This window comes from Rattus norvegicus, chromosome 1 (assembly GCF_036323735.1).
Source record: "Rattus norvegicus strain BN/NHsdMcwi chromosome 1, GRCr8, whole genome shotgun sequence".
NCBI lineage: Eukaryota > Metazoa > Chordata > Mammalia > Rodentia > Muridae > Rattus > Rattus norvegicus.
In genome coordinates, this window is record NC_086019.1 from 255,158,126 (window position 1) to 255,178,322 (window position 20,197).

Here is a 20,197-nt window from a genome sequence, read left to right on the forward strand (position 1 = left end):
TGCTATCTTCATGTATGTAAGCCCTGGAATAAATTTCACCCTGCAAATCTTGTATCTGCTTATTTTTCTTCCATCTCAAAGCACCTTAGAACATGTCTTTATTTTTTTGAACAGGCTTATTCCAGAACAGGGCATAGAAGGGTAGAGAAGGGCTTGGAGGAGGAGAGAAAGGGGAAAACCTAGTAGAATGTAGGTGTGCTGGGTCATTGTCTGTGGGATCCCTGAGGACTCTCTAGCACTGGGTTGAACAGGGTCTTGTGGGCTCATTCGCTGTGACGACAACCTATTGCTATGTTGTCACAAAGTAAAAAGGGAGTGATATTCCTGCTGCACAAAAATGACCAGCCACAAAAAGTCAGTAGTGCCTAACCTCTAGGATGTTCAGCTGCCGGGTGGAAACAGTCTTATGGAGCTCCTGAAACTATGTAGCCAGTGACGGTGTTGGACTGATGCCTCCGTCTGCCAAGTGCTACGACTACAGGTATGTCCACAGCCACAGTCACTTTATCCAACACTGAGGACTGAACCAGACACTCAGGTACGCTCAGCAAGAATTCTTCCAAACTTAGCTACACTCCTAGCCCCCTGCTTTCTTTTCTTTCTTTCTTGACAGGGTCCAGCTCTGCAGCCTTGGGTGGTCTCGCTGCCTCCAGCTTCCTACAGATGGGCGTCAGCTTGTTCAGCTCTTTCTCTCCTTGTTTGCCTATGAAATCCCGGTAAGCAACAGAGGGAGCTGTTTCAACAAAACGGAAGGTCCCTTAGTAGAGAAGTCAAGAGGCACTCCTTGCCTTTAGCTCAGGGTAGGGAAGCTGAGCAGGTGGGCAGTGTGTCCTATTTAATTGCTTAGAAACTGGACTGAGCCGTACAAACTTGATTTTAAAGGTCTAGCAAGTACAGAAGAGGAAAGACTCCCCTGGGACTCAGGAGAAGTCAGGTCTAGCCTGGTTGGTCAGGTCTAGCCTGGTTGGTCATCTGGTTGTATGAAATTTGTTGAAGACTGAGCATGCGCTGGGCATCTTTTCTTTTTCTTTTTCTTTTTCTTTTTTTGGAGCTGGGGACCGAACCCAGGGCCTTGAGCTTGCTAGGCAAGCGCTCTACCACTGAGCTAAATCCCCAACCCCTGGGCTGGGCATCTTTAACCCCAGCACTTAGAGGCAGAGGCAGGAGGGATTTCTGTGAGTTCAAGACCAGTCTGGGCAGCTAGTGCTGTTAAACAGAGAAACGTAGTAACAAACAAACAAACAAACAAGCAGTAATTCATTGACTTTCTCTGAACTTCAGGGTTTTTGATTGGTTGGTTGACTGGTTTTTGAGATGGAGTTTCTCTGTGTAACCCTGGCTGTCTTGGAACTTGCTTTGTGGACCAGGCTGGACTTGAAAGCAGAAATCCACCTGTCTCTGCCTCCCTAGTGCCTAGATTAAAGGCGTGTGCAGCCGCCACCAGCACCCAGTGGTTATTTTCATCTGTCAGTGGAAATAACAGCATCTACTTCACATGTATAATTTGAGGATGAGGCATTTGGAGCCGAGCACCCATCCTGCAAGGAACATAATAGTGGGTGGCCGAGTACTTCTTTTATTTGTGTGTCCCCAGCCCTGTTTTTGATTTTAGTTTGAGATAGGGCTTACGTTGCCCAGATTGGCTTTAATTCACTCTGCGGTAGCCTAGCCTTCTGTATGGTAAGAATTACAAACTATGCCTTTAATCTCAGCACTCAGAAAGCAGAGATTAGCAGATCTTTGTGAGTTCGAGGCCAGCCTGGTCTACATAGCGAGTTCCAGAAGAGCCAGAGCTATATGGAGAAACCCTGTCTTATAAAACATACAACAACAGCAAAAGGAATTTCAGAAAGGCACAACCAGGCACGACTTCCTCCTCTAATTCTTATCACTGCCACTACAAAGAGGTTGGGCTGCGTGGGTTGTGGGTTGATGTCCGAGTGCCTGTGTCTAACATCTCCTGCCCTGGCTCCCAATTCCTCTGATTTCTCATGCCCACAGTTCAAGCAGGGCTTCGCGCTCGCAAGGCTCACAATCCAGCCGTAGGGTAATCCCTGCTAAATTCTCATCTTCTGAAATTAGGATCAGGGAAGGGGAGGGGAAACTCCCCAAGAGAAACTTGATTTGAGCTGAAATGACAGTTTTCGTGGAGGTAAAAGAAAGGAGATCTGGAATCCAGGCAACCTGCCCCTGCTGGCTGATGCCCGTTTTCTTTTGGGTCCCTCAGGGAAAGAGCCCATGACAAACATGGCAGCGACAGCCTCAGGCGCGGTCACCTGCCTGAGCTATCGGGAGAGCCATGCGGAACCAATAGCGGGAAGGGGCGGGGGGAGAGACGGGGAAGCCCTGGGCTGCTAGCGCGCAGGCGCACTGGCTGGCACCTGGCTCCCCCGCAGCCGCGGAATAAGCAATCGTCTGCCAGGACTGCGGTGAGCTGCTGGCCCGCGGCCCGGGACCTCTTTGGTCCCGGAGGAGCCGGCGGGACCCGGGGCCCGGGGCCCGATCTGATACAGAGGACCAGGCCGAGGGTGGGGCGGGAATGCGTTTTGGTGTTTGAGTCATTGGGACAGTTTGCGCGGTTCCTTGAGGTGTCAGATTATCGATTGGAAAATTCTGGGGTCAGGAGGAGTTGGGACCAAGAGGCAAGCGTAGAATCCCCGCAGAAGGGCTCTGTTGGGGTAAGGAAAGGGGATGCACTGTCCAGGTTGCCCCCTGAGGAATCTGAGTTCGTGGATGCAATGGTTCAGGCCAGGATTCACTCACTGACCTAGTGGCCCTTAACCCTGGTGGCGCAGTAGAACCACTGGGGAAGCTTTAAAAGATTCTGTTGAGCATCACCTCCAGAGATCCCAATTTTAGTGTTCTGAGTGAGGTCCGAGCCTAGGTGTTCTAGAATAGCTAGCTCTTCAGGTGATTTTAATGTGCAAACGAAATGAAAACCACTACACGTTTCTGAGTAGAAAGCTCCTGAGTTGATAACCAGTTCCTCAGGGACTTAGAAGTGGCCTGCGATTCTGAGGTGAGTCCACTTTCGTGCCACCAGAAAATCCTGTGAAAGACCAAGAAAATCCCTCTTGCAATGGGCGAAAAGCCCCAATTTTCCATCCGAGGGTAAACCTGTTAACTTGGGGTAGGGAGTAGGGCTCCTCCAACAGCTCTCCTGGGGCTCCATCATGCTCTGGAGAGACTCAACGGGGTGTGATGAAGTAGAGCAAACAATCCAGTCAGCTGCTTGCTGAGAAAAGGACACACCTAGTATTTGCTTTGTTATTATGACTAGAAATTCCACCTGCTCATTTGATACCCCCAGGATAGACAGGAAACAGATTTGCTTTTTCCACAGATGTGGGCATATAAGCTTTTTGGTTACTTGAGGATAACGTTCAGCCTTGACCCAGGCACTGCTGATACAAATTACTTAGTAGAGTTGCCTCCTGTGGGCTCTACAGGATCCCTCCTCCTGAGAGTCTTCCTTCCAGGCCCAGCCTGACACTTCTTGGTTTCCTCCCCCAACTGTACTCACAGTCTGTTGCTGCGGTTGGCCAGTCTTTCCTGTTATTAATCTCCCAGAAACCTTGGAGAGTGAACTGCTAGGGAGAGATCTTTAAGTAGCCCCGGAGCGCTCCTCAACAGAGAAATGCTTCTTATCTCCTACCCTCAGCTGGTGTGCCTTCCATCTTGATAGATTTATTTATTATACACAAGTACTCTGTTGTTGTCTTCAGACACACCAGAAGAGAGCATCAGATCTCATTACAGATGATTTGAACCACCATGTGGTTGCTGGGATTTGAACTCGGAACCTCTGGAAGAGCAGTCAGTGCTCTTAACCACTGAGCCATCTCTCCAGCCCATCTTGATAGAATCTTGTTGGAGGCTTACAAACCCCCATTTTAGTCTGGCCCCTTTTACTGCCTGGGCCACATTCTGCCCGTATTGTTTTCTTAACTTGATGCTTCATCCTTGGTGACAGTGTTATAAATGTTACTGCTGGCTTTTACCAATACTCTCCTCTGTACATCCTGTGACTGTCCTCTGTAAGGCAGAGGACGCCCACATTGGCCTCTTTGAGACAATGGACTCAGCAGGTGTTAATTGAGCAGAGCTTGGAGGAGGGAGCTGCAGCAGGACTAGCCCTGCCTTGCTCCTAAGGAGCTTGTGAGCCGGTAGGAAAGAAGGAAAGCATTTGTTCTCTGGATACTGAGGGACTCAAGAAGGTCGACAGTACCTGACTGGGTGAACCTGGAGGGTATGAGGACCCTGGGCTTTGAGGGAGCAAGACTTGATACAATCATGGAAGTGGGTGTGCAGTGAAGTGAGAAGGGCTGAGGTTTGTAGGCAGAACCGATTTTGAACCTTGGTTCCGGCACCTCATAGCTTGCGACTGTGGGCCATGTAGATGGGAACAGTCATTGCACTGTGAAGGGTTCACATCCCTGGGTGTGGAAGCCACGCCTGTCCTAAAGGTCTCACAGCCAGCACACAGTCACATCCAGGGCTTCCGGATGGAAGGCAGCACGTGAGCCGAATGCAGAGGTGGCATTTAAGACAGAATTTGGGGGATGACACATGGGAAGGTCTGGGATGTCAAAGCAGTGAGAGGCGTCCATGTTGAATGCTTAGCCGGGTGTGGTGGCATACACCTGGCCTTCCAGCACTGGGGAGGCAGGAGGATTGCCATAGTTTGAGGCCAGCTGGCCCTTGTCACAAAGATTTATATATTAGTCAGAGGGGTCCCTAACTGATTTTTTTTAAAAAAATGATGTATGTCATGTGTGTGTGCATTTGTCCATACATGTTTGCGTTTAAGGACACGCCTGCACAAGGGACAGTGAGTGTGTAGAAGGCAGAGGACAACCTCAGGTGTTGGTCCTCGCCTTCTAGTCTTTGAAAACGACTTTTTAAAAATTTTTAAAGGATTTATTTACCTATTATATATAAGTACACTGTAGCTGTCCTCAGACACACCAGAAGAGGGCATCAGATCTCATTACAGATGGTTGTGAGCCACCATGTGGTTGCTGGGATTTGAACTCAGGACCTCTGGAAGAACAGTCAGTGCTCTTAACCACTGAGCCATCTCTTCATCCCTCCCCCCCCCCTTTTTTAACCTTTCATTTTTATATGGGTTCCATGGATCCCGTGTACGTCTTAGGGCTTGCATAGCAAGTGTTTTTACACTCTAAGCCATATCCCCAACTCCCAGCCAATTTTTAAAGGTCATGAAACTCAGCAAGAGCTATTGTTTATGGATAGTCTTGTATGTCCTGGGCCCTGTGCTTGGTGCTTGGTTAAATTTGAGCCCCACTTTAACCTCTCCACTGGCCCAGGGAAAGGAAGTAGCTGGCCCAAGGCCAACACCTCGGAGGTTCCCAGGACTGCCTCCAGCGCTTGTGCAAGGTGAAGTGTGTACAGGAGTGGGCAGCTCGGTTGCAGGTTACAGCTTATGCAAAGAGGACAGTGTGGGCTCCGTGGCATTCCTTGGCGAGGCTTCTGTTCTCGTGTGAAGTGGGTTGAGAGTAGGAAGGGCAGAGGAGGAAGGCTGTTTGCTGCTGGAGTAGGACGTGGAGACACACAGTCTGGCAAGCACCATCACACCCTCCTCTTCCAGCAAATCCAGTGCTGGCTCGCCTGTATGGAGAGCCTCTACCTGAGATCTGGGATAGGGCCTTATCTATGGAGTTCATCCTCAGTGTTCGAGTTGGCAGGCTTCCTCTCTCTTTTTTTTTATTATTTATTTCTTTATTATATATGAGTACATTGTCCTCAGACACACCAGAAAAGGGCATCAGATCCCATTACAGATGGTTGTGAGCCACCATGTGGTTGCTGGGATTTGAACTCAGGACCTCTGGAAGAACAGTCAGTGCTCTTAACCACTGAGCTGTCTCTCCAGCCCCGGCAGGCTTCCTCTCTGCTCTTCCTCTGTCCCAAGTTTTTCCTCCACTTCTTTTACTTCAGAAAGGAGCCTGGATATCCCACCAGCCCTGACCCAATCTTTAAGAGAAAGCTGGTCTTGGGATAGAGACAGGCAAATTTCTGCAAGCTTCAGGCCATCCTGGTCTAAAGTAACAGGTCGCATAGTGAGAGCCGTCTCGAGAAGGACAAAGCTGGTTTGTAAGCACCTGCCTTGTGCCTAGCATGGTGCGCTGGGTTTCCTGAGTGTTAGTTTAGTGCTTGCTATGTTCTTGTACAGACTGCCTTTATTCCCCTGTCTTGCAGGCTCAGTAAATGACTAGATCAAGATACATCTGTGGGAGGAAGCAGTGATTTGAACCCTTACCTTTTCTAATGGCAAAAACCATTTAACACCACCCACCCTTCAAGGGCTTCTACCTTCTCTTCAGCATGGGTTTGAGAAGCCAACACATGGAGACGAGGTTCACCTTCTTGGGTGATAAGGGCCAGTCACCAAGGAGTGGCTTCGATAAAGGCTATGGATTTGAACAGAGGAACTCTGAGGGTAGTGGGGTGACTGTCTTAGCTACTGTCTTGTCGCTGTGCAGAGACACCATGACTAAGACAACACTTATAAAGAAAGCATTTAACTTGGACTTACAGTTTTAGATGGTTAGTCCATTATCATCATGGCAGGGAGCATGGCGGCGTGCAGGCAGGCATTGGAGCAATAGCTGAGACCTGCATCCTGGTCCACAGGCAGAGAGAGAGACACACACACACAGAGAGAGAGAGAGAGAGACAGAGAGAGAGAGAGAGAGAGACAGAGAGACAGAGAGACAGAGAGACACACAGAGAGAGACAGAGACACACAGAGAGACAGAGACACACAGAGAGAGACACACAGAGAGAGACAGAGAGAGAGACAAAGAGAGAGACAGACAGAGACAGAGAGACACACAGAGAGACAGAGAGACACACAGAGAGACAGAGAGACACACAGAGAGACAGAGAGACACACAGAGAGACAGAGAGAGACAAAGAGAGAGAGAGACAGAGACAGACCGAGAGACCATGGACTTGGCAAGGGCTTTTGAAACATCTGAGCCAAACCCCAGTGACACTCTGCCTCCAACAAGTCACACTTGCTGATCCTTTTAAACCTTTTAAACAGTTCTACTCCCTGTTAGCTGAGCATTCAAATATATGAGTCTATGGGGACCATTATTATTCAAACCACCACTGAAGTGGAAACTTACGCCTTCTTTGTAAAGTCGGTTGGATGGTGTTTTGCTGAGGCAAACACGTATAGGAACATTTAGCTGCAGTGGACACAGGTGTGAAAGGCTAAGGCCGACACATGAAGGAATGTTTCGCTGACACAGGTGAAAGGATGTTGTGCTGAAGCAAGCACGTGAAAGGTATATTGGTCCCTCTTACATCGTGCAGTTCAGCTGCATTTGTCAGGACTCCACAGAGAGAAACGCGCCAACAAATGTCTGGTGGCGTGCTGCAGTTTCTTGCCGCTTGGGCTGATTGGCAGAGTGATGTCAGCTGAGACAGATGCATGTGCCGAGGCAAGACCCATGGAGGATGTGTGATGTTTGGAGGGTATATCTAAACCCTCCTGCTTTAGCTGCCTGAGTATCTGGAATTACAGGCTTATGCCAGCAGTCCCTACAGAGAGTGAGAAGTCTGGACTCTAGGCTAGCTCTTGGAATGGCAGGTGCAGACTAGAATGATTCTGTTCATGGAAAGAACCAGCAAGCACAAAAGCCTTGTCAGAGGAAAGGGAGGCTGGGCTGGGAGTGGCTACATTGTAGAGACCTGCAGGCATGGTGGGGAGGCAGGGAGCTGGGTCTTGGGAAGGATAGCTCTTGAAGACTTTGTTCTTTTTGTTGGACTAGGGCAGAGGGCAAACAGGATATGACTGATGGGGGTAGTTTGCAACCTCTGACCATGCAGCCTCGGGAAGAAGTCAGAGAATCTCTGGGAGTCACCCTCAGTGTCACTAAGCTACCATAACAGATGACACCAACTAATGGCTTAAAGCAACTGAATATTTGCTCATGGCTAGAGGGTAAAAGTCCACATTTAAGGCCTGAGCAGAGTCCTGTTTCCGCTGGAAGCTCTGGGGAAGAGTCCTTCCTTCTCTGTCTAGCGTTTGGAAGTCCACTGGTGATGTCAGCACCCCTTGGCTTGTGGCTGTGTTATAGCAGCTTCAGACTTCATCCTCACATGGCCATCCTGCTTGATTTGATGTCTTAGTGTGGGTTACTGTTACTATTAGTTTTGGGTTACTTTTGCTGTGATGAAACATTGCTGTGATGAAATACCATGGCTGAAAAAGCAAGTTGGGGAGGAAAAGGTTTAGTGGGCGTACACTTGCACATCCATAGTCCATCGCTTGAAGGAAGTCAGGACAGGAACTGAAACAGAGAGAGAACCAGGAGACAAGAACTGAGGCAGAGCCCATGAGGGGTGCTGCTTACAGCCTGGGCTGCCTGGTCTACTTGGTGAGCCAGGCTAGCCAAGTTACATAGTGAGTCCTAATCTCAAAACTAAGAGAGAAAAAAGGACAAGATATGATCATACACTGATTCTGGGCGCCTCCCCAAGGGCGTATGTGCAGAGGTGTGCTTGTCAGCAGCATGTATAAGCAGCAGTCATACAGAGAGACTTAAGAACAAACACTATGGGCTGGAGAGATGGCTCAGTGGTTAAGAGCACTGACTGCTCTTCCAGAGGTCCTGAGTTCAAATCCCAGCAACCACATGGTGGCTCACAACCATCTGTAATAAGATCTGATGCCCTCTTCTGGTGTGCCTGAAGACAGCTACAGTGTACTACTCATATACATAAAATAAATAATTCTAAAAAATAAAGACCATCATTATGATGTTATTTAAAAAAAAAAAAAGACCACTGACTGCTCTTCCAGAGGTCCTGAGTTCAAATCCCAGCAACCACATGGTAGCTCACAACCATCTGTAATAAGATCTGATGCCCTCTTCTGGTGTGTCTGAAGACAGCTACAGTGTACTCATATACAATAAATGAATAAATCTTTAAAAAAAAAAAAGAACAAACACTATGAGAGTGTATAGAAGCTGGGGGTGTAGCTCAGTGGTGGAGCCCTAGTCTAGCATCTACAAGGCCCTGGGTTCTATCCCGGGCAAAGAGGTGGGGGATGAGAACCCATGAGTAAGACCCTACTTGGACACAGCATCTGTGCATTTGAAACCAAATTAAGATGGAGTCATATTGAACTGGTGTGGCCAGTCCCTTAGTAAAATGAAAACTGATTATCAAGTGTGCTTGCTAGCTAGTTTTATGTCAACCTGACACAAGCTAGAGTTATCACAAGCTAGGATGGAAGCTAAATTGAGAAACGCCTCAAAAAGATGGCTCTAGGGGTTGGAGATTTAGCTCAGTGGTAGAGCGCTTGCCTAGCAAGCACAAGGCCCTGGGTTCGGTTCCCAGCTCCGAAAAAAAGAACAAAAAAAAAAAAAAAAAAGATGGCTCTAAGGCATTTTCTTTTTTTCTTTTCTTTAAAAGGTATATTTTTTTATTTCATGTATGTGAGTACACTGTTGCTCTCTTCAGACACCAGAAGAGGGCATTGGATCCCACCTCAGATGGTTGTGAGCCACCATGTGGTTGCTGGGAATTGAACTCAGGACCTCTGGAAGAGTAGTCAGTGCTTTTAACCCCTGAGCCATCTCTCCAGCCCCTATAAAGCATTTTCTTCATTAGTGATTGATGGGGGATGGTGCAGTCTCTTGTGGGTGGTGCCATCCCTGGTCTGGTGGTCCTGGGTCCTATAAGAAAACAGACTGAGCAAGCCATGAGGAGCCTGGGACTTACTGTGTAGACCACACTGACATGGGACTTGAAGATTGGCCTGCTCTGCTTCCTAAGTGCTGGGATCAAAAGCATACACCACCACAGCCAGTCGTTTCTTGTTCTTTTGTTGCACGGTTGTTGTTTTGAACAGCGTCTCAATATGTAGCCCTGGCTGTCCTGGGACTCACTGTGTAGACCAGGCTGGCCTTGAGCTCATAGAGGTCTACCAGCCGTGGCCTCTTACATGCTGGGGTCAAAGGTGTGTACCACCATGCCTAGTCTCGAATTTTGCTCTTACAGAGTAGACTTCTCACAGACTTTTCCCGTCTTCCCCAGTGGTGCACATCAATCTGATTTTGGAGGTCAATTAGAAAGGCTTTAGCATCAGATAAACCTTCAAGAAAGGGAAACATTTATATGATTTGATGAGAAACCAGGGAATATATGAAGTCTGGATTCAAATCTATTGCTTTTTCTGCTATGTGACATTGGCTGAGGTCCTCAGTATTTTTAAATTTGAGTTGTTCTATAAGATCATAACAGTGCTTCCTAGGGATTTTGTAAAGCTAATAATCATACCAATGTGCACTGATTTGACACCTCTCTCAGTAGGGTTTCAGCAGGTAACCAAGGCCAGCCTGAACTGTGCAGCCCAGGCTGACTATCTTGGCCTCCCTGGTGCTGGGATTAGAGGTGTGTGTCCTCATGCCTGGCTCACAGAGCATTTTCTAATGGGCTTTCCCCAAATTTATCTGGTCTTTCACATAATGATTCCCTTTGGCCAGTTTTAAGAAACCAAGGTTAATCTTTTTTTTTTTTTTTTTTTTTTTTCAGAGCTGGGGACCGAGCTCACAGCCTTGCGCTTGCTAGGCAAGAGCTCTACCACTGAGCTAAATCCCCAACCCCACCAAGGTTAATCTTATCGGTGCTGCCTACCCTGTAAGCACACGGTGCCCAAAGCCATAAGGTCACAGTTAGATCATTTAGGTTGGACAGCATGCTAAGTATCCAGTCTGAGGAGGTATCCCGGCCCAGTACTTGGATGCCTGCCCTCTCTTCCCATCTCTGTTTCCCCCAGCGTTTCCAGCGTATCTCCCTTGGATGTTCCTGTCGTACTTCACTGGTAATTCACCAGCTTCGTCTCTTCACAAAGGAAGTGAGTTTAGGAAACGATTATTTTTCACTGTCAGGGGTCAAATGTAGGAGCTAGACTAGAAGGCAGTGACAGAGCTTCAGACCCCAGCCAGGAGCGAGTTATTCGTTTTATGGGGTGTTGAGGGTCCCAGAGCTAGATTGAGAGAGTTAGCTCTCACCCTCATGGCTCAATGACTTCTTCTTCCCCAGAGACGAGGATGGTCGGAGTGGCAATGGGGCTGAGGCACCACCTGCAGCCATGGGGCTAGACTGGCCCCCAGCCTGGCTGTTGGGCCTGCCCACAGCCGTGGTGTATGGCTCCTTGGCTTTCTTCACCACCATTCTGCATAATGTGTTTCTGCTGTACTACGTGGACACCTTTGTCTCGGTGTATAAGATCAACAAAGTGTCCTTCTGGGTTGGAGAGGTAGGATGAACATGGGGCAGTTAGCACAGGTGGGAGACTGGGCATGGGGTTTCCAGGCAGACAGAAGGTGCTGGGTCCTGTCCCAGTGTTAGGCTCTTGGGGCAGGCTGGGCTGTTTAGCAAGACTCAGCCAGGAAAGCCAGTAGGGTCCTAAGGACTCTTCCGGAGGATTCTAGAAGCACTTCCAGGCCACTGCCTTAGGTCCCCACTGTATGTTCACATATAATATACCCATATGCATCAGTCAGCTGGATACACACTTACCAGCTAGCTGCCTTGGGTCGCTGGAGTTCGATGTGCGTACCAGCCATGAGAGGGGGTTTGGCAGAGGAGCATGAACAAAAGCTTGCTGGCAGGAAGCAAGTGCCATCTTTGGGGAGGGTGCATGGACTGGAGCTTGGGAGTCCTGTACACCCCACCTGCCCACCTCTCTCTCTTCTTGCAGACTGTATTTCTCCTCTGGAATAGCTTCAATGACCCCCTCTTCGGTTGGCTCAGTGACCGCCGGTTCCTCAGCTCCCAGCCCCGGTGTGTCTTAGGGAATGGTATACATCACTGCCCTAACTGCCCTAGTCCTGTTCTGATGATCCCCGAATGAAGGATCATATATGGGCGTCGAGGGGGATGCCGGTTGTGGTCTGGGCATGGCCCAACCAGGGGAAGGGGTTGACCCTAGTGTGACATGTGGGGCTCCTCACGGGTCTACCACATATTTCCCCTGTTTCTTAGGCATTCCCTCTCTTTCCCTGTTTGGGTCCCTTTCTACCCCCAGCCCCGAGAATCAGTATCCCATAGCCCTTTAGTCATGGTAACGCAGTGAGGCTGAGGAGAGGGCCTGTGACTGGGTAAGCTGTGCTTCTGAAGGCTCCGATCAGGAAACTCAGGGTATATCTAGGTGTGAATTCCTCCATTTCTTTTGGGCCCAGCCAGGGGAACTAGGGCCTGCTCTGGCTTAAAGGTTACCTCCTAACTCCGTCCTCTCCCTGACAGGTCAGGAGCAGGGCTCTCCTCCAGAGATGTGGTGCTGACCCGGGTGCGGGCTCTGGGTTGGCACGGGCCACTGCTGGCACTGTCCTTCCTGGCATTCTGGGTGCCCTGGGCCCCTGCTGGCTTACAGTTCTTACTGTGCCTGTGCCTTTATGATGGCTTCCTGACACTCGTGGACCTCCACCATCATGCCTTGCTGGCCGACCTGGCGCTCTCGGCCCATGACCGCACCCACCTCAACTTTTACTGCTCCCTCTTCAGTGCAGCTGGCGCCATGTCTGTCTTTGCCTCCTACGCCTTTTGGAACAAGGAGGACTTCTCCTCCTTCCGTGCCTTCTGTGTGGTACTAGCTGCTGGCTCTGGGCTGGGCTTTTTGGGGGCCACACAATTGTTGAAGCGGCGGATTGAGGCGACCAGAAAGGACAGGGGTTGCCCGGGCCTGGTCATGGATGGTGGGTAAGTGACACTAGCCTTGGCTCCCTACGGTCGGAACTTGGTTTTAATGCCCACTCCTGGCCTACTCTGGTGGAACCCCACGTCGTCCCTTCCTCTCTGTCCACAGCGTGTGTGAAGAGGAGCCGCTGGTGGGTGGTGAGGAAGCAGGCAGCATTACCTTGGGTCAGTATCTCCGGCAACTGGCACACCACCAAAACTTCCTGTGGTTCGTGGGCATGGACCTGGTACAGGTATGGGGAATCACTCCTCACCCCTCCTTCAAGGGTATTCAAGAGCTGGAAGTGTGGGAAGTCAGGAGACCTAGGTTCTAGGACCACTTTCTGTGTTCCATACTCCCTTGTGTCATTGCTGCCCGCCCCCGCCCCCCCCCACTCTCCCCGCCCCTCCACTCTCCCCGCCCCCCCACTCTCCCCGCCCCTCCACTCTCCCCACCCCCCACCCCCATGCCCCTCCTCCCCCCACTCCGTTCCTACAGTGCCTAGAACTGTAGAATCCAGGGCCTTGTATATTATTAGGGAATCACCCTACAACTGAGCTAGCCACACCCCTGCCTCTCACTGTGAGCTTAGGTAGGTTTCAGCCTCCAAGGTCAGGCCTGTCTTCACTCATAATAAGACTGAAGAATCTTTTTTTTTTTTTTTTATATGTCTTCTTTCATGTGTATGGGTATTTTGCCTGAATGTCTGTCTGTGTACAAGTGTGTGCCTGGTACCCAGGGAGGCTAAAAGAGGCTGTGAGATCCCCCGGAACTAGAGTTAAGAAGGCTGTGAGCCACCATGAGAGTTCAGGGAATTGATCCTGGGGCCTTTGGAAGAGCAGCCAGTGCTCCTAATCACTGAGCCATCTCTCCACCCCCGAAACAATCTTTTTTTCTTTTTCTTTTTTAACGTTAAGAGCCACATTTAAAACATAGGTAGGGTTGGGGGTTTAACTCAGTGGTAAAGTGCTTGCCTAGCACGCGCAAGGCTCTGGGTTCGATCCCCGCTCCGAAAAAAAAAGAAAAGAAAACATAGGTATATAAGTTAGCCAGACATGAAATTTATTTATTTATTTATTTATTTATTTATTTATTTATTTATTATAAGTACACTTAGCTGTCTTCACCAGGAGAGGACATTAGATCCCATTACAGGTGGTTGTGATCCACCATGTGGTTGCTGGGATTTGAACTCCGGACCTCTGGAAGAGCAGTCAGTGCTCTTAACCACTGAGCCATCATCTCTCCAGCCTTAGCCAGACTTGAAAATAAATTATGTTTATACCATGAAAATTTAACAATTGTTCTATTTGCTGATTTTACCATGCCTTCAATCTAAAATTCCATAGGCCAAAAGGGATAGTCGTTTAGGTTTGTTTGGGCATACTCCATGTTTGGTGGCATGGGCCAGTGTTTACTCTTGCTCTGAGGACCAGGGCTACTGCTCCCCTGCTGGTCTGTGAACTGTCCTGTCGTCCGTCCCCCTCCCCCTCGCCCCCTCCCCCTCACCCCCTCCCCCTCTCTCCCTCCTCCCTACCCCCCCTGTGTCCTGCAGGTGTTTCACTGCCACTTCAACAGTAACTTCTTCCCCCTCTTCCTGGAGCACTTGCTGTCGGACCACATCTCTCTCTCCACTGGCTCCTTCCTGTTGGGTGAGTAGTGCCCCTGGCCAGCAGCTCTCACGTGCTGTCCCCAGGTCTGTTCTTGGGTGGAGGTTAGTGGGCCTCACTTCAGTCAGGAGTGATGGTGACACCAAGAGGCAGAGTGACAAAGTGCAACGCCAGGTGGATTCGCTGTGTTTTTGAATCTTTCTGAGTCACTCAATTTTTTGTTTGTTTGTTTCTTTTCTTTTTTCCTTTGAGACAGTGTTTCTTTGTGTAGTCTTGACTGTTGTGGATTTTGCTCTACAAACCATGCCTCAGACTCACAGAGATCCGCCTCCCTCTGCCTCCTGAGTGCTAGAGGGATTAAAGTGTGCGTCACCACAGCCCAGCTTTTTTTTTTTTTTTTTTGTTTCCCACCACTCTCAGTTGTCGGTGCAGGGTAACAATGACACAGCAGCCCTGTCTCCACATGAGTGTGTTTATCATCTGCCTTATCATCTGCCGTTTGTGTGGAGAGAGCGTGGATGCATACACGCCGGGGTACACATCTGGAGGTCAAAGGACAACTTTCAGGAAATGGTTCTTTCCTTCCACCATGTGGGACCCAGGGATTAAACTCAGGTTGTCTGGCTTGGCGGCAAGCTCATAACCTGCTGGGCCACTCACTGACCCCGAAGCCCTTTTCTTTCCTGTGCTCGCCTCCTAATTGACACAGTATGACAGCTCTTTGCATAGCATTTACATGGTACTGAATATTATAATCAAGACATCGATTACACCGGGCTTGATGACACCTGTAATCTCAGCATTACTGAAACTGAGGCAGGAATGAGGAGTGTTTGATGCCCTCCTGGGTCTAATAAACAAACAGTATCAACAATAAAGGAAAAGCCCTCAAACTGCAAATAATTTTTTAAAGGAATAACAAAAAAAGATAATTTAAAGTCTGTGGGGGGGAGGTTGAGGACGTAGTGCAGTTGGTAGAGCCTGGATAGTTCTGCCTGGCTGGACCCAGCACCATGTGAACATGGCTGGTGGTTCACATCTATAACTGACGAACTTGGGAGGTGTGGTTAGGACCAGAAATTCAAGTTTAGCCTAGGCTACATAGCAAGTTTGAGGCTAGCCCTGCATATATTAACATTTTTATTTTAATAAGAGTTGGAACATGGCAATGTAGGTCTTTAGTCCCAGCACCCAGAAGAAAGAAGCAGACTTCTGTGAGTTTGAGGCCAGCCTGGTCTACATTATGAGTTTCAAACCAGCCAGGGCTACAGACTGAGATCCTGTACAAAACAAAAACAAAATAAAACAAAATAGGCTGAGTGTCATTACATGCTCTTAATCCCAGCACTGGGAGGCAAAGGAGGTGCATTTCTGTGAGTTTGAGGATAGCCTGGTCTACAGAGTGAGTTCCAGGATAGCCAGGGCTACATAGAGAGAGACCCTGTCTCAAACAAACAAACGAGTTTAAGGCGGTGTAGAGCTACATGACACTAAATTGAAAAACAAATAAAAGTATATGGGAGTATGTATACAGACCCTATGCAGATATGATTTCATTCTATATCAAGGTCTTGAAAATCCATGGACTTTGCTATCCATGAGGGCTACTGGAGTGTTGACTCCATGATCCCAAGGGACTAAATACCTACCCTGAAGGACTTGTGGAAATTACTGTGTGAAAAGCAAACTGGAGATGACTCAGTGGTTAGGAACCCTGGCTGCTCTTCCAGAGGCCCCGGGTTTGATTTGCATTTACCTACATGGCTGCTCAGAGCTGTCTGTAACTCCAGTTCCAAGGGATCCAGTGCCCTCTTCTGGCCTCTGCACAGATATACACGCACACATAAAATAAAAATTAAGGTATGATAATCAAGTGCGAAAAGTACAGACATTGTCAGTTTGCCAGAAATGCAAATGGTGATTCCAATTATTACAACGTCAGTTGCCGACCGCCGTTGAGGCTGTGGCATTGCTCCTGAAGAAGTGGGGCCCTCTTCCCTCCCCAGGCATCTCCTATGTTGCTCCTCATCTCAACAACCTGTACTTCCTGCCCCTGTGCCGGCGCTGGGGTGTCTATGCGGTGGTGCGGGGGCTTCTCCTGCTCAAGCTGAGCCTAAGCCTCCTCATGCTGCTGGCTGGCCCAGACCACCCTGGCCTGCTTTGCTTCTTCATTGCCAGGTATGCCCCGCCTACCCTTGCCCCCACACCTCCGTGTCCACTCGTTTTTACTCTCGCTTCTTTCTCGCTCTGGGCAGCAACCGTGTCTTCACCGAGGGTACCTGTAAGCTGCTGACCCTCGTGGTCACTGACCTGGTGGATGAGGACCTGGTGCTGAACCATCGGAAGCAGGCAGCCTCGGCGCTTCTCTTTGGCATGGTCGCCCTGGTAACCAAACCCGGCCAGACCTTTGCCCCACTGCTGGGCACCTGGCTGCTCTGCTTCTACACAGGTGAGGCTTGTGGTGCACAGCTTGCTTGTACCAGCTCTGGGTCTAGTGACGGGGACAGAAGGCTGTGCCTAGGCTTGTGCTGCCTTGGGATGCTAAGCCTTGCTGGCCCACCCCTTCGTTTTTTCCTAAGTGAAACGATTCATTCAACAAATCAGCGTAGACCTGTGTAGGCTGGGCCCTGTGGTGTAAGGGAAGTGACGTGGTAAGGCTTATGAAATCTTAGCTGTCTTGGAGCTTAGATTCTAGATGGGCGTTGGTGGTGCACACCTTGAATCCTAGCATTCAGAAGGCAGAGGCAGACAGATCTGTGAGTCTGAGGCCAGCCTGGTACAGAGTGAATTCCAGTATAGCCAGGGCTACATAGAGAAACCCTGTCTTAGGAGAATTTTTAGACAGGGGGAGGGGTAGATAGGGCGACATATGGAAGCTGTTTGGAGAATCAGAGACTGGGACGAGATGTGTCTGATCGGTGTTTAGAAGAAGTATTATTTGCTCAGGCTGCCCTGAGCAGTGCGTACAAATCAGTGTGGTCAGTAGCTTGGAGATGTTAGGGACACTGTGACAGAGGCTGTGGAAGCTTAGACTAGGGAGGGGGCAGGTGGGTGCATTGGGAACTGAGGTGACACATAAGCATGGGTGTCAGGACGTGACAGCTGAGGACTGAGAGACATGAGATGTGGTGGTGTCTCTCTGAGAGAGGAAGGAGGTGAGAAAAGGGTTCGAGGCCAGCCTGGTCTACAGAGTAAGTCCCAGGCCAGCCAGGGTTACACAGAGAAACCCTGTCTCAAAAAGCAAATGAGACTGGAGAGATGGCTCAGTAGTTAAGAGCCCTGGCTGCTCTTCCAGAGGTCCTGAGTTCAATTCCCAGAGCCCACATGGTGGCTCACAACTGTTGGTAACTCCAGTTCCAGGGGACCTGACAACCTCAATCCTATGCACATAAAATTAAAGATTAAAGGAGAGAGAGAGAAAAAGCAAACCAAACAAACATAAAAAGGGATGTTCTAGGAGTTGGCGAGATGGAAGAGACCTGTAATTCTGACTCTAGGAGACGGAGGCAGGAGAATGAGGAGCTCAAGGTTACCCTCAGCCACACAGCGACTGAGAACAACCTAGGGTTCATGGTGCTGTCTCGGCAAACGTGCTGGGATGTAGCGCAGCTGGAAGAGCACTTGCCAAGTGTGTATGAAGCCGTGAGTTTAGCTCTGGAACCATGCAACTAGCTGTGGTGATGGACACCTGCAATCCCAGCACTCAGGAAGTGGAGGCAGCAGATCAGACGGCTGATGTCATCCTTGAGTACATAAGGAGTTTAGAGCTAATTTGAACTATGTACCCTGACAGGAGGAAGAGGAGCAGGAAGGAGGGGAAGCAGCAGCAGCAGCAGCAGCAGCAGCAGCAGCAGCCAGATGTGGTGGTACATGCCTTTAATTCCAGAACTTGGGAGGCAGAGTCAGGAAGGGAATTCTGTGAATTTGAGGCCAATTTGGTCTATATAGTAAGTTCCAGGACAGCCAGGATTACTAGAGAGACTCTGTCTCAAAAAAATGTTTTTCAGGGTTGGGGATTTAGCTCAGTGGTAGAGCGCTTGCCTAGGAAGCGCAAGGCCCTGGGTTTGGTCCCCAGCTCCGAAAAAAAAGAACCAAAAAAAAAAATGTTTTTCAATAAAATGTAGACGATAGATTTGTGGTTAGGAATTGTGGCATTTACTTATGACAGCTACTCGTTAAGCCAACAGTGACAGTTCAAAAAGAAGTTTTTTTGTTTTGTTTTTGTATTTTGAGACAGGGTTTCTGTGTATAGACCTGGCTGTCCTGGAACTCGCTCTGTAGACCAGGCTGGCCTCAAACTCATAGAGATCCACCTGCCTCTGCCTCCTGAGTGCTGGCGTGCACCACCATACCTGGCCTGTCTTAAATTTTAGTTGTTTAGGATACCTGTACTGGTTGGGGTGTCCTTCTTGGGGCGTTGGAGGCTGCTGGGCTGACTCTGCTCTTGTGTGCTCTTGCCCTAGGTCATGACCTTTTTCAGCAGCCCCCAGTGACTTCTGTGGGGAGTGTGCAGCCATGGCCAGAGCCGCCAGCCCCAGCCCCAGTGCAGGCTCCCACACTGCGCCAAGGCTGCTTCTACCTGCTGGTCCTCGTCCCCATCATCTGTGCACTGCTGCAGCTCTTCACCTGGTCCCAGTTCACACTGCATGGGAGACGCCTACGTATGGTCAAGGCCCAGCGTCAGAACCTAGCTCAGATCCATACCCTGAACATTAAGATGGTGTGAGACGTCTGGCAGGGCCACTGTGCTGAGATCATTCATTGCCCTAGTCCCAGCAGTAGCCTCTCTTGCCAGCTAGCATCCTGCTTCCTCACCACCTCTGGGTTTAAGCCCAGCGAACAGATGATGTCGGGGAGCTCCTAGGGTAGAACCAGGAGCATCACCAAGGTCTGCCCTTCTTTAGTCACATGACTCAGCTTGTGCAAGGGCTGGGCGTATGTGCTCAGGGACCTGCAGCTCCTGTAGGGCAGGAAGAAAGGACCAGAAAGGGCAGGACTGAGTGCGGTGCCCAGGAGCTGCCTGGGACCCGTAGCTGGGGCTGGCCACTCGGTGGGCTCCAGGGCTTCTGATGCTGTGACTGCCCCCTTTGCCCACTCAGGTGAAGCTGAAAGTGCCACTTGCCTATTCTAGTAGTTTCTCAGAGGGTCCTCTGCTTCAGCTATGCTGGAAGTGGCATGCCCCCTCTACTGCAGGGCTCCCCAAAGCCCAGCAGGCCTCCAAACGCTAAAGAGGCTCATCTCATTTCAAATCAAGTAAAGCCAGCCATTCCGATTCTCTGGGTCTGTGCTGTGTGTGGGAGGCAGGTGGGCAGGGTGTCTGGGGGCTGGGAAACAGGAAAAGTTCCCCAAGATCATTTTCTTAGAGATGTTCGGACACAACCGGAAACTGCAGGCTGAGCCTGGTGATCTGTGCCTATAATCCCAGCATTTGGAAGACTGAGGCAGGATTGCTCCAAGTTCAAAGCTAGCCTAAAAAACAACCAACAGACCAAACAAAAAACCACTGACACCACCACCAAATGAATCCAGCAGACTGCTGGGTGGTCAGGCCTGGGGCCAGTTACTTCAGCTCCTTTCCTACACACCACTGCAGAAGTCCTCAAAAAAGGAGCCCCTGCTAGGCTAGGGGCTCTCGGCCCAGAGTCACCCGAGGAACTTCCAAAACACCAGTACCTGGGTCTTGGCTGAGATTCTGGTTGAATGGGTCTGAACAGTGGTGTGGCCTTTATCCTCTGTGGATTCTGAGGGTCTGCACAGGGGACCAGACTTTGTTGGGCACATGGCCCAGCCAATGAGCGGCAGTTCTCTCAAAGTTACCTTTTTGTTCTGAAAGTCTTTATGAAATGAATCCTAAGACACTCAT

The 20,197-nt window shown here is 49.7% G+C and overlaps 1 protein-coding gene across 13 annotated transcripts; it reads left to right on the top strand.

Annotated features, from left to right (window-relative positions):
* Nucleotides 1-212: 212 nt before the first annotated feature.
* On the top strand, nucleotides 213-19,606 carry Mfsd13a (major facilitator superfamily domain containing 13A). 13 transcript variants are annotated; one of them, XM_008760432.4, is made up of 11 exons: nucleotides 214-481; nucleotides 614-716; nucleotides 10,823-10,900; nucleotides 11,089-11,305; nucleotides 11,750-11,832; nucleotides 12,295-12,747; nucleotides 12,854-12,977; nucleotides 14,280-14,376; nucleotides 16,341-16,512; nucleotides 16,590-16,783; nucleotides 18,798-19,606. In XM_008760432.4, the coding sequence occupies exons 4-11, from the start codon at nucleotides 11,138-11,140 to the stop codon at nucleotides 19,058-19,060; spliced, it is 1,554 nt and encodes a 517-aa protein (XP_008758654.1). In that variant the 5' UTR covers nucleotides 214-481; nucleotides 614-716; nucleotides 10,823-10,900; nucleotides 11,089-11,137; the 3' UTR covers nucleotides 19,061-19,606. The 13 variants fall into 13 exon arrangements, 12 of the variants coding, with proteins under 12 accessions (XP_017444781.1, XP_063121068.1, XP_008758654.1 ...); XM_017589292.3 differs by lacking the exon at nucleotides 10,823-10,900 and having other exon boundaries at nucleotides 213-481; XM_063265015.1 differs by having other exon boundaries at nucleotides 214-716.
* Nucleotides 19,607-20,197: the final 591 nt, after the last annotated feature.